The 17,740-nt window shown below is 36.7% G+C and overlaps 1 protein-coding gene across 2 annotated transcripts in view; it reads right to left on the bottom strand.

Moving 5' to 3' along the window:
• Positions 1-17,740, bottom strand: part of CORIN (corin, serine peptidase) — a 118,162-nt gene that overhangs the window by 90,822 nt on the left and 9,600 nt on the right. For both annotated transcript variants that reach the window (XM_015862236.2, XM_015862237.2), the window contains exons 2-3: positions 8,386-8,530; positions 1,051-1,503 (exon numbers count right to left, since the gene is read on the bottom strand). In XM_015862236.2, the coding sequence (XP_015717722.1) occupies positions 1,051-1,503; positions 8,386-8,530 (598 nt within the window). The remainder of the gene's footprint in view (positions 1-1,050; positions 1,504-8,385; positions 8,531-17,740) is intronic.

The raw sequence follows: 17,740 nt of genomic DNA, 5'->3' as shown, positions 1-17,740 counted from the left end.
AACTCTCACGACTTCTATCTGCTTTTATGATGATGATGGGTGGGCAGGGAAGGAAAGGAACAAACTCCTGAAGGCAGAATGTTTCTGAAGAAAACAGCAGAGCAAAAAAAATCTGTGATGCAAACAATCTGATCACTCACACCTGAATAATACATTTGTTAGGTAGATAACTAATATCAGATCTAAGTATGGAATCCAACAGAGGAATGACACACATCCTCCTCAAAACATCATACAATTCAATGGCTTTTTGGAAGACATCCCTACTGACAGACACCCTCTCTTCATTTTCATTTCATAGAAATTTTAAATAGACATTATATACAATGTGCTACTTTTAGGTCACTGGCCATCTCTTTTAATCTATTTCAGATACCTGCATGACCTGGAATAAGCATTGCTCCATGTTCAGATGAGATGAACAGCTAAGGAATGATTGGCAATGAAAGAAAATCAAGCGCATTTTAATCTGACAACCTATATAAAGTTCAGAGTGGTAACAAATGAATATAAAGAAACCTTTCAACACTGACATGATTAATCAATAAAACTACTAAGGCAGTGATGAAGTGCGCTTTTGTTTTTACAATGAAAATGAAAACTGATCACAGTTGAGTCTTATTGTTCTTTCTTGTTATTCTGATAACAGTCCTCAGAAATGTCACTGCAAGTTTATTGCTGCACTGAGAAATAACTTCAAATTAGAGAAGAAGTTACACATAAACATAAAAAATGTTGCAACTGTCACTCCCAGTTCAAGAAGGTACTTACCACATATATATTTTCAACAGAATCTACAAAGTTCAATCTACAAACTAAATACAGTCTGCAATAATTCATTTTCAGGCTTGGTAAGCATGCAAGATTTTCGCCAGTTGAAGAACACACTGTAAATATTCATACCTGAGTAAACTTAGTGCATCTTCCTCTTCTTATCAAATATTCTGATAACAATCAGTTGATTGTTTGCAACATGGAATATACATGACAATATGTATCAATGTATTCTATACATCTGAGTCAGAATTAGGAAGCCAAATAAAAACTTACTTTCTTTCTGCTCCTTTGTCTGTGACACAGATGGATGAGTAGGACTTAATACAGGTAGAGTTGTCATCCTCTCTGTGATGTTAAAGGACAAATCTGTGGACAATGATGGCCCTCCCTCTGTAGTGGCAAAAAGCTGGGTGCTGTCTTTGGGGTCCTCTGATAAAGTAGCATCATTTGTAAGATCAGGATTGAGCACTGATGCTGGAGATGTAGGTACAAATTCATTTTCCTGTAAAGTCTCTCTAAACATATTTGAGTTCGTGTTCATCTGGCCGACTTGGGATAAAGGCGTGGTGGTCCAGGAGGGAGTCCATGTGCTAATATCCACTGTGGGATCAGTCTCGGAATCATTTTCAACCATGTTTGGCAAAAGAACGCTAGATGTTTCAGTGTCACCATTAACTGTGAGGAGCTCACTCTCATTTGAATAAAAGCATGTTTTTTCTAATACCCCTGGAAGAAAGGAAAAAATACCGGTATTACTATTGTCTGCAAGGACAACATTGCTAGCAAGAACGGGGAAGTGACTGCCCCCTGTACTACTTTGAAAGAGTGGTCAGGCAGTGGAATGGGCAGCCCAGGGAGGTGGTGGAGTCGCTGACTCTGGAGGTGCTCAAGGAATGTTTGGATGTTGTGCTGAGAGACATGGTTTGGTGAGAGCTACTGGTGATAGGTGGATGGTTGGGCTGGATGATCTTGTAGGTCTTTTTCAACCTTGGTGATTCTGTGACAAGTATCGCCAATTTGTTTTGGGAGGTTAACAGTACAGTAAACTTAGTGAAATAGAATTAAAAAATAAAAATTAAAAAAAAAACTTTCAGGGTTAAAATTGAAGAGAACTAAATTTAAGAATTTAATGTAGCAACAAAATAAGAGTAGCACATCCAAAACAAAAAGTTATGACTAAAGAAGGATAAATAAACACTGACCAACACCAACAATAAACTGTTTTAATCCTACTTATTGTAGGTGACTGAATTCTTACATATCTGTAAATGTAGAACGTAAATTGAAGGGGCTCTAACAAGCATTTGTTCTATCGTCATGGAAATACATTAAGGAATACTTATTTTTATATTGCATCATCTCTTGTTTTCATACTGTCAGCATGTCAGAAAAATATTAGATTCACTTTTATTTTTTATTTTATATTCCATTAATATTTAAAATGCAAAGAGGTATTCTTATTCTCTATAAGAGACAAAGAAATTTAATTATCAGCACTAAATATGATCCATGAGTTCTTTGTCTCTCTTCTCTAATACTGAATTTTGAATACAGCTGTGTATTTTAATTTTAATTGTAATTTTAGTCAAGGGCTGTATGTTTTTGTTCTTCATTTGTTGTACTGTATACAAACACAGACTTTGCTTAATTGTATGTGTCAAATGCTTGCAACTAACTTTGGTTCACAAATCAAAACAGCTGCATTACTCTAAGGAGATGCACTCCATAAGCATCAAGGAATCCAGAAAAATAATAGAAAATCTAATCCACACATTTTTTTCAGTCTTTTTTTTTTTTAACTATAACTGAAATAGGTTATTAATAGAGTACTGACAAATAATTTAGGAGGAATCTCAAACATATACATCTTAGTTATATCTAATAAAAGCTACAAATACTAACCTTTTTTTTTTTTTAAACAAAATATAATAGAGGTACATTTAAAAGTGAAACACCACCGTCAATTGTCAATAGCAAAAGCAATTTCTGCACCTGGTTAGTCATGTACAACAACTTAACAGCAATAAGACACATGTTTCAAATGTGGAATGTAATATTATCTTATAGACTTGCATGTTGATTTGTTCCTTCACTAACTCAGTGGTGAAATTGACTCCTATCTGAAAAAACCCTCACTGCCACTCACTGCATGCAGCCCCAATACCACTCAGGTATTCTGAGCCCCTTCTTCCTGCTGTTACAGAATCCTCTTCCTTGTTTTTTTTCTGCCATGTTGCAGGAAGAAAAAAAAAAAAAACAAAAAAAAACACAACAACAACAACAAAAAACAGTTTTCTTAGTGGAAATTCAAAGATTGAGCAGGAGGAAATATTTATTAACTGTAGCTACAATTAACTGTCAGAAAACCCAAATTTCAGCTACAGTCTGAAGTAACTTTAGGTTGGGAAGTTTAACATGTAAGAAGAATATGAAACCAAAAGAGTTGGTTTTCTTTTTTTGCTGAGTAATATTCAGCTGCAGCAACTGGAAGTAGAAAGAAAGACTTGTAAGGTTCCTGAAATGTAATGGGATTCAGTGAAACAGCTACCCTTTGAGATTTACCAAATACTCATTTATCCATACTGGGTTGTTTTGGTTAAACTGTCACTGACTGTGAATAAAACTTTGTGTGTATCTTTCACTAGCAGAACCCAAGGGACCTTTATATCTATGCATGTGAAAGTTTCTGTTTTTCTACCAGCAAATGTGCATAATTCATTGCGATTTGGAGGAATTTACTGTGTGTTTTACAGAAACAACAAAAATTCTCCCACCCGCAAATTATTTCAGCAGCAATTTCTCTTTCCTTGAGCAATCTGGCCAGGCCAAATGGAAAGAATGAAAGTGCTTTGATTTCACAATTAAGACGAGTAGTGATATGATTTTTGCTAAAGTCTTAGGAATTGTGACTGAGGTTATTATCACTCATATCTAGTTTTGTGTGGATGCTGTATTTCAAAATAAAGCTTTGAACTCCCATGAGTGGGACGCCTACTTTGTTTCAAGATTCAAACTTCAGCCTCTTTTTTTTTTTTTTTTTTTCCCTGTAGCTTTCAAAAAAGTTAAAATGAGAAAATGAGCTTTTCTTCCTAGTTTGAAAAAAACGCATATTTTTTTCCATGACTTGAGAATAGCTGAGGGGATTTTTTTCACATTCTCAGTACTCCTCCCAAGGCTCTTCTCCACTCAACACAAAAATAGAAGTCTGGAAAATATCAGACCCAAAGAGCTATGAATAATGATTTAAAATTAAAGTAAAATGATTTGCTACTTATTTACCACTCAGCAGAATAGTAGGAAACACATTACAAGTCAGGTGTAAGTTTAAAAGAAATTTACAAAATGTTTTGGCTTAATACAATGGACCAATAAATAATGTTAAGAAAAATATTGCATTTCATCCACTGGATTCTATTCATTCCCTATTCACCCTATTTAATTCTTTGTCTGGAACAAGAATAATAGCTACCTCTACCCACAAGGTCATTTTCTTCTTCTGAGATCCCTAGATACTTGTTTACTTCTTCAGCCCGTCTTTCCAGCAATAATGCTTTTGTTCTCTTTTCAGTTACTTAGCCATAACAACTCTTCTTGACAGGTGGACCACGTGATGAACTGTCTTCCAGGCAACAGATCTTCCCAATTGTATCTCAGCTGACAATAAATATTATTGAATTTCTTTGCCCTCCAAATAACAATCCTTACAGAGAGCAAGTGAAGGTTTGGGACATTAGGAAGTTGATATTACTAGAGAGGGTTATGGGTGTGCATACCCCTGGGTATGTATAACTTTCATACTTCCATATTTTTGTATATTTGTTTAAATTTAAGGTCTGAAATTTTTCAAACAGCAATCTTAGGACTGAAAAAGTCTAAAGAATCCAGCTTTTCCTCCTTTTAGAAGAGTACTTTAGCAATTGTTTTGTTATGTGCTGGCAGGCACCATCAGCATTAGAAGGTTTTAAAAGACTGAGTCTAGCCATGTTCTTTTAACTTATGCTTTTACATAGTATTAGGAAATGTCTTTAGACTCTGTCCCAGTCAGTTAGCTGCACTTGCCTGGGTTCTGGTGCATATGTTCTTGGGAGAGGTAAGCTAACATGCAGCTTGGCACTCATTGCTGGCCAACTCTAATCCCTATTAGTACATAAGAGTTTTGGATCACCTTCCTGAAGCACCTTGTTCTCCTTAACACATTCTTCCTGTCCACTCATCCTCCCAGTGCACAGAGTAGAGAATTTAAACACTTGATTACAGTTTATACACTTCATTCTCTCTCTGAATTAGGTTCATATTTTCTTTGATTATAGACCTTCACCCCCATAAATACCACTGTATGTTTCCAATCTTAAATTTTACTTACTGGAGATCTTTTACAGCATTAAAAGTTCTACAGAAACTACCTAAACATCAAGATTCCCAAGAAAACAACATTAGATGCTTTAAAATACAACATCAGGTGCTTTAAAATAGTCAGTTGGTTTTTTTTTAATCACTTCAGTAATGAGAAGTCATTTATTTCCTATTAATGTCTGTTATATATACAACTATACAAAATATATAATATAAAATGCAGAATATTAATTTTATTCATGTACACATACACATTGTATCCAACTGTTCTCCAAATGTCAGTTTACAAAGAGCTATGGACAGTTAATCACACAGCTACAGACAGTAAATCATGGTCAGATAGCTAATTAGTTGAGAAATAGTTGTAACCAGTTTGGATTTGTGTCTCCAGCTACAGCTGGACATGTCCAGATGGCAGAAATATAAAGCATGGTGATTTTCATTGTGTTTGGTACATAACCAAGGAACTGGCATGAGGCTCATTCAGTTCAAAGCAGTGCTCTGCCAACAGTCTTACTGATCATTTTCCAGTTCCTCCTCGCTCTTTAGGAATTAATGTTTTATTTAAGGATCTGAAATGGACGGTTACAAGATCTAAAGAATAGTTGCACTGTTCAGGCCATTACATTGAGATTTTGGCAGTATATTCTGTGTGTGATTTTTAACAGTTCACAGTAGGAAACCTCAAAAAGACCAAGTCTGTTTAAAAAGCTAACCAAAAAGGGTAAAGCAGCCTAACAAAACATGTAATGGATGAAGCAGTTACACAGAGAATAAAATAATAGTTCACTGCTATAACTAGCCAGCACATACCCAGATTTCTTCTGCAGTAATCTGTCCCTATGAATGTGCACATTCTGAAGCCAAGTGCACATCACTTATAATTACAGAATCAGAACCATAGAGCCCTAGAAAGGTTTGGTTTGTAAGGGACTTCAAAGATCACCTAGTTCTAATTCCCCTGCTGTCAGCACAGATACTTTCCACTGGATCACAATGACCAAAGCCCCATCCATCCTGACCTGGAACATCTCCAGGGATGGGGCATCCACAGCTACTCTGGACAGCTTGATCCAGAAACTCACTACCTTCATAGTGAAGAATTTCTTCCTTATATCTAATTTAAATCAACCCTGTTTAAGTTCAAAACCATTACCCCTTATATGCCCTTGTCAAAAATTTCTCTTCATCTTTCTAAGACATTTTAAGTATTGAAAGGCTCCAGAAAGTTCTCTGTGGTGCCTTCTCTTCTGAAATTTCTCTGTTTTAGACTAGAGCTCTCTATTTATGCTTCAATCAGGAGTGAAACATATTAGACTGACAACCGCAGAACGTAACTCTTCCATCTGGTGGAGAGATAGGAACAGAATTTCCCATATTGAGAATGTCTTGTGTGAACCAGTCAGGACCATCAATTTGTTTCTTACACTGTAAATCATCATACCAGTATCAGACTGTAACAACAGTTCTTTGTTACTGGTTTGAAGTGAATATAACAGTAATTACTGTTCTGGATATAGCGTAAATTCAATAACTAGAACATAATACATTATTTTAGACACCTTTAAAAGTTGCCCATAGAATTTCTTCACTTAACTCCAGACATTAGATATGATTTATTTCTAGGCTATCAATGCACATAAAACAGAAGCTTGCTAGCCAAAAAAAGAGAGTAGTAAATTATAATCATGAAAATTCAAAAGATGCTTAAGGGAACTACCAGTTTGAGGTATGAGTAATAAAATCAGGCCTTATTCTATGCCCTATAGTAATTGCACTGGCCTGAGAATATATAGCCCTGATTTTTGCTACATAAGTAGTATCAGAGCAAGTCCCATTTCCTCTCTCCCTAGAGGACTTAATACATTTTAATATGTTATGGCAATACACGCCTCAGAGGAGGAGAATGGGTAGAGCTGACAAATACGCCTGCTTCTTTATTCATTTTCTCACCAAAGAATGAAAATCTAGGGCAGAGGATATGAAGGATATAAATGGAATCCTAAACATAAGGAAAGTAAATTGAGTGGCATCATATGTCTTAATTGCCAGACTTACTTAATCTACTTCATCATGTTCTCAGTTTAAAGACACATCCCAAGACTCAGTTGTCAATCATAGCATTCATTAGCTTTGTTTTTCTGACTTGCCTGACCTAAGCTAAATGAAAAGAACAGGTCTACACTGTCTTGTCGTAAACCCTTTACAGATTGAATTGAAAAAACAGATTTACATTACCATTGTTTTGACAGAGGTTAAAGTGCTATTGAAACAAGTGTTTGGTTTATATATATATAAATATGTCTATATATACACACGTATGCTGAGCAGCCCTTATATATATACGGGTAAGTAATGCCTCCTATTTTATTTGTCAGAGACAAATGTTGTCAGGATGGCAGTAGAGGCTGAACCTTCCCACCAGTATTTCACAACGTTTTGTTGCAGTGTGACAGATGAAAGCAAAGGAGCAATCTGACAAAATGGCATCTGACATGGAAGTGTGTAATGAAGCTGAGCCTTCCACACAGAAAAAAAGGCACTATTGACATTCACTGGTGCTCGCTGAACATTTATGGAGACCAAACTGTGAGCATCAGCGTAGTGAGGTAGTACATGGTGTGCTTCAGCAGTGGCAACAGCAAATCACCTTCACTGGAACAGACTTTTACAAAGTGTGGCACAGAAGCTCATGGTCACTGCTGGTGAAAATGCATAGCTAATGGCAGTGACTGTATCAAAAAATAGTGTTCTGTAGCTGAGAATTTGCTCTAAAAATAGTGCTGCTATGCTTTTTGCATCTGTTGCAGTTTGCATGGAAATCAGTAGGTTACTTTGGAAGTAGTGTCTCCTATGTTTACACACATGCACACTCCCACAAATTAGCACGCTCATTAGAGACGTGCTTCTGAAATACTTAATTAAGCTGAACAAGAAAATACATAAATGCCCAACATAAAGATCACCTTGTACCTGTAAAAAAACATCTTCATACTACCTCTTCAAATAGCGTGCTAATAAAAAATGAACAGGTTTCTTTGTTACCTTAAATTAAGTTTGAATGTATAAATCAAAGCAGCATATTTATCTCTTTGTAACAAGCATTATTCTTTCACTAGGTAATTAGTTCATTCAGTAGATGTACTAAAATACACCTTGAATACCCACAATTACATTAGCGCTTGAGAACACGGTTATATCTCAGTCTTCATTTCATTCATTGAAAATGAGTTAATTGACTCCATTAGCACTCACCTACAAAGGTAAGCAGAATAACCAGTAAAAGGATAAGGGCACAGATGCATGGAATCAATATCAGGAGCAAAAGTCGAAGGAACTTGGCAGAAGCCAGTTTTTGAGAGCAGCCATCTCCCACACTATCCTCATCTGTTCCTAAGACCTGAAAAACAAAAGAGTATAGTTTTACCATTTTTGTGTCACTTGGTAATTCCTGTTTTCAATTCCCGTCTTTTTTTTTACATTTCACAAGGCAGATGGGTTATTTAAATATACACTACAGATGGTTTTTAGATTCTTAATGAAAAGTTGCAACTTCTTGGTGGACAAATGAATGTATAGTTGGAATAATACAAGTGTATAGTTGTAAGTACAGAGTAAACGGACAGCCAGAGGGTATCTAAGAAAAGACTCACCAGTGCTGAGGCTTTCAGTCAAGATGGATGCTCACCAATGTTGAGGCTCACCACAAAAACTCCACAAAAGCGAGAAAAGAAACGTTACCTTAGTGGCGCTCAGCTCTTAAGTGGGTTCTAGGAGAGGTGGAGTCAAGCTCCACCCCTTCCGGGAACACAGCTGAATTACCTTCACCTGTGCTCCCACAGCTGACAAATCACTTGCCTCAGATGGTTAATCATGTTCAGGCTGTAATCAACAGTTTCCCTTACAGCCGAGTGTAAATCCGTGCCATTAATTTTAGTTTACCCAGTATCCATAAATTTACAACTTCACTGAAATTTCTAAACCTTTCCCATGCTCTAGAAGTTGGATGGGGAAAAGGTAAGGAAGAAAAGAAAAGAAAAGAAAAGAAAAGAAAAGAAAAGAAAAGAAAAGAAAAGAAAAGAAAAGAAAAGAAAAGAAAAGAAAAGAAAAGAAATCCAGTAATGAGACCTAAACACAGGCTTTATTTTTCTATCTAAAAGCCATGGGAGTCAGTTGTATCAGCGTGCCATGAATTGAGCTACCTTCGATTTGGTATTTCTTTTAGAGAGGCATTTTTTAAAATTAAGAATTTTCATAGAAACTGATGAAAGTCGGGTTGCTCTGTTATTAGTTATTGATCAATCGGATGGGATGACTATAATCGGATGTTGTATCAGATTCTTTTAATTATCTTACAAATACACTTGTTCTATACTCTGTGTCTATTTTCGCTTTCTAATTTACCAGTGTACTTTAACATGTCTATACGAATGTGAGTGGCACCATTGTTAGTCTATACCGAGCTTTGGAAGCAGATATTGTTCTGTTTTCTCGATGAACCTCAAAATCCGGAAAAGACCTTGCAGCTGCAGGATGCATCAATACCTCTTTGCTTGAGATCAGTGTTATTACATAAAGTAGGAGACTGGTGTACGCCATACCGTGGTGTGGCTATTACACACAGCTATAATCTATGGTCAATTAATAAGCATAAGACTCCATAAAGCTAATGGATACCTCGGATGATCATTTGTACGAAGGCATGTACATTCTTTAAACTAGAAACCAAGAACTTAAAAATGACAAAAGTGCGGTTTTGAGCATTTTAATAGGCAACGATTCTGACACTGCGCTTATTTAGCGCTCTTATAGATTTACTACAGATCTTTAATGCAAAATTAACTAAAAATAATTCCTTTCTTTTCCATATTGCTATATTTTAGTATGAAATGGAGGTTGATAGAAACAAGTTAACTCCGGAGACGTCTCGGCGAAAAGGTATTGGAGTTCATTTGAGTATACCTACAATGATGGGAGTATTTTAAGCTATTCTGCAGCCTCTCTTTGTCAGAAAAATCAATGGCATTGTTTGAAGGTGTTCAATGGTACAGCCGATCAAGGTTCGAGTGTTTAATTAGTCGCAGTATCGAATTTACGTCAATGACATTGCAAATCTCTTTCCAAAGATTAAACACAATGTTGATTTATTGAGACGTCTGTGTTTTGTGATCGTGATCAGGGGTCTTCTGCATCCGAGAGCACAGGTTTCCCTTTCTTGACTTGGGCGTCTTGCTTCTTATAGGTTTTGGCCTTTGTCTTCTGATGGAAGAAACAGTTTACCAGAATGGGAATGAAAAGGCTGGTAATACTTCAACACCGAGCGCACAAGAAAAAACGAAGGGGTTTTCATTGGTGGGTCCCTTACGGTATGTATACACTAGCGGGTTAGGTGTTTAGCTGGGAGATGCGTTAAATCAGTCTCGTTAAGAGGATAGAGTTTGTAATCACTCTGCTTGATTCGTATCGCGGTACATTTTTCGTTTTTAAGTTCGATTTACTCTGCTACTATCGGTTTGGGATTAAGGATGGTCTCTTGGTTCAGAACGTCTGCTCCGAGTGTCTTTCCTTCGAGATCGGATGCCTGGTGCTTTGTCAGATGCAGGGTTAATCATACTGACATGAGCTAACTGCTCACTGGAATTTTGATAAACCTTGGTTTGTTCAGTCTGTATCTTGCCCCTCTGGGAGGTCTGAGTGCAGGTAGCACAGAAATAGCACAGCTCTGTTCTGAATACAACTCTTTTCCATAAAACAGGTTGGCCTATTGGACCTTCAAGTCTTTGATTATTACCGTAGTTTATTTGAAGAGGACACATTATGCTACCAAAAATTAAGAGTAAAATGAGTCATCGTTATACATGTTTGACCTTTTCTCGTTACATGTACAGGGCCTGTGGTTGCACATGCCGGGGTTCCGCTTTCTATGGGAGGAGTAATGGTCGCTTTGGTCTAGAGCGATTCAAGTTCTCTTCTGGGTTTCCAGTTTTTCACACTGTCCACCCCTTACCTCGAGATAATTTAAGAATCGTCTACAGTTCTAGTGGTGGGAAGCATGGTGATTCAACAACATCTGAACAGTAGGGGCTCACTTTCTGTGATCAGCACTGTCCCTTGACTACATTTCCACCTGCTGGATAATGGCATAGAACATAGTCCTGATTGTGTAGGCGAATTTCTACGCCTCCTTCCTTCCCCACCCATTAGTTCTGTCATTCTTTGTCATGAGGGTTTTTGGCCAGCGTTAACATCCACCACGGTAGAGTGCTTTTGATTGGCTAGGCGCACTATGCAAATTACACAGCAGGTATCTATGATGCTTCTGGATATCTCTTTTTGCTTGTTAGACGTTTCCTGCTTCTTTCTGTGCAGTAATTTCTTTTAAGTTTGTTTTTGTTGGTCACCTCGTTTGGATATCTGAGATATGACTTCAACTGATATTATGTTTATACCTGATGGACAGGAGCTTTAGACAATATAAGTTGTTTTCGCATGTCTATATTCGAACTCTAAAGAGGAAATAGGGAGATAAAGAAATACTCTCCAGTCTTTGTATTTTTTGGCACTTAACTGCCCAAAAGATCTCTAAAGAGACTGACTGTTGTTATCCTTCTTGGCTTCACAACATATTGTCAACTGACTGCTCAAGAAGAGAGGAACGTTTGATTCTTGGGTAAATGTGATTTGCCTTCCCTCTCAGGCACTGTGGTCAAATTGCTTTTGTTTTGTACAACAGTAAGTACAGGCAAATAAATAGCATGTTGTATTTTTCCCTTCCACAGGAAGTGACCTCATGAAAAACACTAAACCTATTTGAAATCATCCATTAGTGACTCAGCAAGCATACCTTAATGTATACCATCTTTCTATATCTATTCTAACAGTTTTTTGGGTCCATGTATATTGCCTGTGTGTGGATATGGATAAAGAGTTAAAACTAGAGAGCACATGCTAAATGCGGTTCCTATTGTCATGGGGCAATGAGTAAACTTAATGAAGAGTCTAGAGGATAAATATAAAAGTTGTCCTTTTATNACAGTGTGCTGTATCAAGAGTTTCACTTGCTCAGATGGTTAATCATGTTCAGGCTGTAATCAACAGTTTCCCTTACAAGCCGAGTGTAAATCCGTGCCATTAATTTTAGTTTACCCAGTATCCATAAATTTACAACTTCACTGAAATTTCTAAACCTTTCCCATGCTCTAGAAGTTGGATGGGGAAAAGGTAAGGAAGAAAAGAAAAGAAAAGAAAAGAAAAGAAAAGAAAAGAAAAGAAAAGAAAAGAAAAGAAAAGAAAAGAAAAGAAAAGAAAAGAAAAGAAAAGAATCAGTAATGAGACTAAACACAGCTTATTTCCTAACTAAAAATTAGCAGTTACCAGCTCCTGAAAGACCTTCATGTTCTTAAAGATTTTAAAATAAAGAATCAAGAAATGATGAAAGTCTTTGTTGTAAGTAACAATAAACATGATAAAGATCGTTGCACTTATTATCTACAATAACGTTATCTCGCTTTCAAAGTACTTTACCATGCTATAACTTATCACAGTATTCTATAGAGTTTGGAAGCAATATTTTCTGTTCTATGAATCAAATACAGAAAAACCTCAGCTGAGGTGCACAAACCCTTGCTTAAACAGTTATTCAAAGTATATACTGTAGCCATGGGGGGAAAAGCAAACATTCAAAAACAAAGCTCCATAAAGGCTATGATCTCGGATATTAGAAGCATGTACTCTTTAAATAGAAACAGAACTAAAATACAAAATGTACTTTTAATAGCAAGATTGAAACTGCTATTACTAAGTTAATACATCTTTAATCAAAATTAACTAAAAATAATTCCTTTTTTCCCTATAGTAAGATGAAATAGGTTGATAGAACAATTAACTCCAGACAGTCTCCCAAAAAGATGAGTCATTAGTTAAAACCTACAAATAATAGTTTAGCCTCTTTGTCAGAAAAATCAATCATGTTGAAGTTATGACAGGATACAAGAGTGTAAATGCATTCATTACGTTGACAAACTCTTTCCAAAGAACTTAACACATGTATTATTAGCCTTGTAAATGACAGTCTCTGCATGAGACAATCCCTTTGACTGCTTTTGCTCTAAGTGCTTTTCTGTGAGAAACAGTTTACCAGAATGGGAATGAAAAGGCTGGTAATACTTCAAACACCGAGGCACAAGAAAAAGGGGTTTTCATGTTCTGGAGAAAAGGGTTAGTTACAGGAACCTAAATCCAAGGAAGAGTTTGTACCTGCTTGACTATGGGACATCTTTAAGTCCATACTTGCCTACATTTTGAGATTAAATTCTTCAAAGTCTGCCCCAGGTCTTCCTTCAGATCATGCTGGTGTTTGGCAGCTTAACATCTACATAGAGCTAACTTCACTGGATTTGATAACCTTGGTTTGTTCAGTCTGTATCTTGCCCCTCTGGGAGGTCTGAGTGCAGGTAGCACAGAAATAGCACAGCTCTGTTCTGAATACAACTCTTCCAAAACACAGCTGCCCTAACTTCAACTTTCAACTGTTTTTGAAAGCACAGCCAAAAAAGAGAAAATGGCATTAAATTGCCTTTTCTAACAGTACAGTGGTTACAGCGTTCCCTCAGGAAATGGTGCTGTTGAATTCAATTCCCTGTTCAGCCTGAATATTAGATCCACAGTTCAGTAGAGTATCACAACCATCTGAACATAGGCTCCTCGTGAATCACACTGTCCCTTGATATTCTGTGAAAAAGAACATAGTCCTGCTGTGTCAATAATAGGGAGCAGGACTATCAAATTCACAGACTACTGAGCTTCTGAAATCTCTTGCTTGTACGTTCCTGTTTCTGTGAGAATTTCTTTTAAGTTTGTTGGCACTGTGGATACTAAATACTTCAACTGAATGTTTATACTAAAGGACAACTTTAAATATATTTTTCTCTCTTATTGACTCCTAAAAGGAATAAAAAAAATCCCAGTCTTTGTATTGGCAACTTACTGCCAAAGATTTAAAGAGACTGTTGTACCCCAAACATATTGTCAATGACTGCTCAAGAAAAGAACGTTTGACTGGTAAAGATTTTCCTCTCAGCACTTTCAATTGCTTGTTTTGTACAACAGTAAGTACAGGCAAATAAATAGCATGTTGTATTTTTCCCTTCCACAGGAAGTGACCTCATGAAAAACACTAAACCTATTTGAAATCATCATTAGTGACTCAGCAAGCATAACCTTAATTATCCATCATTTCTATATCTATTCAAAGTTTTTTTCCATTAATTTCTGTGGTGAATATAAAATAAAACTAGAGGCAATGCTAATGGTTCCTATGTCATCAATGAGAACTTAATGAAGAGTCCTAGAGATAAATATAAATGCCTTTTACCTGCTCTTTACATATTTCCAGATACTGTTTCTTTTCCTCTTGCCACCAAATACTGCAATACACGAAGAATACAAGTACCAGTTTTAAGTGCTTTAAGTAGTTAATGGTATCTTCATCAAATTCAGTCCTGCTTTGTCTTCCTAGTTCTTCTTGACCACCACTACTCCTAAGGATTTTCAAGGGTACCACTGCAATTTTGTGTCTTCCTGGTAGCCTAATTTTAGATCAGTAAGTGGTAAGAAAAGAAGGGTGAACTTCAGTCTCATTAAAAACTTGAAAGTTGTCAGCCCCAGCAGTGACTTACAAAGAGTAATATTCCTAAGGGGCTATGAATCCAAACAGAGTCATAGATATTGGAAGTGACCAAAAAAAAAGGTCTATAGAAGGGAACACACTTATTCACTGGGTACTATTTGGCCTACTTTTGCTCTCCAATTTAATGGCTGAAATAAAAACTTGTCTCTCAAAACTCTGAGGTCAGTAATTACTGTGAACCATTCCCTACGTTTCTAAGACTTAGGTATCTTCTAGATACGTTCTTATCCCTCTTTTCAAGGGAAGAGCAAGAAGACTTTGAAGCAGAAGCCTCGAGGGTAGACTGAAAGAGATCAAACCTAAATGCTAGCAGTTTTGGCATAGAATATATTTAACACAGTAGTAGACCAAAATACATTCTCAGTTCTTGAAGAATACTGGTGCAAGTTCCCTTCCTACCACTGATGTTAGAAAGCTTGACTCAAGAAAGACTTTTTCCAGCTAAATGCAGTGTACAGTATAGGTAGGAAATTTCAGTGTCTGGGTTTTGAGGCAACAAGTCACTTCCTTTAAAACTGATGTTGTATTAAACAATAATTTAGTCTGAATACAAGATGATTTTAAAATATCAGATTATTTCTTCTGACAGCTAAAACACTCTGTCCCTAGCGAAATGCCACTGACTGCTATCTGAATATTGTTCTGTAAGTGTTGGTTGCAATTAAGGAAAAACAACATGAAAAAAAAAAATCTGATTGGACCAAATTTCATAGCTTGTCTTCTGCAAGATATGGGGACAAAATGATCTCAAGGATGTCATTCCAATAACATGCCTGTGATATTAAGACCCAGAAATGACAAATTACATTAATGTTTATGGAGGAAAAGCCCACAGTAGCACAGTTTTCCTTTTAGACACAAAAATTATCTAAGCTATTAATCTGTAAAACAATCTGAATCACAGTATAAGCACTTGGCAAAAATATGTCCTGTTGTTCTCATCACAAGCTAACAAATGATGTTTCAATACGGAAATATCATTAGAGCTGACAGTTTAAAGTCAGTACCTTCTGCACATGCTGGATCTCTGTGTCAACTTCTGGGTCACAAATTTAAAGTAACTTGGGCAAAACAAGCACTAAAGCACTGTGCAGTGTTTAAAGTGGAAGGGGGCGGGGAAAAAAGACAAGAAATACTACTGTGAAATGAAGAAATAATGTCACTCGAGGACAGTAAATATGTGGCCTTGTAGAATTAATTGTGTTATGGGGGAATCTGCCATCCAGCAATAGCTGATGTGTGGAAAATGTTAGATTATGAAAGCTATGCAGTTCTTTATATGTCCTTGATATTATTCCCATTCCAAAGTTGAAACAGTGCTCTGGTGTCAGCTTTTGTTATATTATCTACTCTCATGATGCCAGTCTTAAAGCTCTAGGGATTAGATTCATGTGACTGTGTCACCCCTTTACGGTTTTCCTTGCTGTGTTAAGGGAAGAGAGTTCCCAGTTCTCACCGTTACAGAGCAAAAACTGAACATATTTATTGTCAGTGTTTAAACATAAGACAGAACTGAAAAATAAACTTAAACATTCTTAGATCCTCTTTCGACCAGCACAATATTTCAAATGCCTAAGAGTGAGTAAGAGAAACTACAAGTGTTCTACATTTCTTATCAGACCTGTCTAGTTCATGTGAAAGCATGACAGTCAGCAGTGTGCTTTTCCATTCACAAAAAACAATGTATCACCATCCTTAATAGTCTGCTATAACAAGCAAAAAGCCTAAGATAAATCATCCAAATGAACAAACAAAGTCATGTGCTAAAAACCAGGACAAAAAGTCACTGGAAATGAGGTTTTGCACAATTTTTCACTTCAAATGTCAGAGGAATCAGAGAGCCAAGCTGAAATGGATCATCTTAAGAATGGATATTAAGGAAGCAACAGAACTTGGCCATTGAGCACCTTTTGTCTGCAAATACAATACTCAGATTTGAGTATATACCACTAATTTTAAAGTGACATAGTTATTCTAAAAGGAAATAGTGCGGTTTAGAGAGGGAAAATAGTTTCTTCATACAGCAAGTCAGTAAACATTAGCAGCATGTTACTGACATATGAATTATTATTTGCAAAATGAAATGTATCAGGTTTTTATAGTAGTTCAAGCTCGCTGTAATCCTTTAACTTCCCCAGCAAATTCCACATCCTCGGAAAAATCACACATTACTGACATAATACATTCCAAGTTCACTGAGATGACAGGGCCTCCTTTCCCAACTATGTAATAAAATACTCTGGCTTACCCTTACTTTAACCACTGGCACATAGACATACTAAGTCATTCCCCCAGACTGAAATACAAAGTATTCAACTAAGGAAGATGTCATATAAAGCTGGGAACTTCTTTATTTCATAGAATCTTAGAATGAATTATAGAATGGTTTGGTTTGGAAGGGACATTTAAGATCATCTAGTTTCAAGCCCCCTGCTATAGGTTCCCACTAGACCAGGCTTTTCAAAGCCCCATCCAGCCTCACCTTGAATATCTCCATGGTGGGAGCACCAATAGCCTCACTGGGCAACCTGTTCCAGTGCCTCAACACTCTCACAGTAAAGAACATCTTCCTAATATCTAGTCTAAACCAACCCTCTTCCAGTTTAAGACCATTTTCTCTTATCCTGTTGCTACCCATCCTTATAAAAAGTCCTCCACAGCTTTCCTGTAGGCCCCTTTCAGGCACTGAGGTGCCACTGCAAGCTGCGAGGTCCCCCTGGAGCCTTCCCTAGGTTTAAGAGTCCCAACTCTCTCAGCCTGTCCTTGCAGGGGAGATGCTCCAGCCCCCTATTTCACTCTATTTCCATTAATAAATATACAGAAATATATAGTTGATCCTAAATGCAGTGTTCAGCTGGATTCTTACGGCTGAAGTTAACCTGAAATGCTTTTAAGATTCCCATCTCTCGTTTTCACTTTAAG

The sequence above is a fragment of the Coturnix japonica genome, chromosome 4 (genome assembly GCF_001577835.2).
Source record: "Coturnix japonica isolate 7356 chromosome 4, Coturnix japonica 2.1, whole genome shotgun sequence".
NCBI classification, from domain to species: Eukaryota; Metazoa; Chordata; class Aves; order Galliformes; family Phasianidae; genus Coturnix; species Coturnix japonica.
This window is presented reverse-complemented; position numbering and strand designations above follow the sequence as displayed.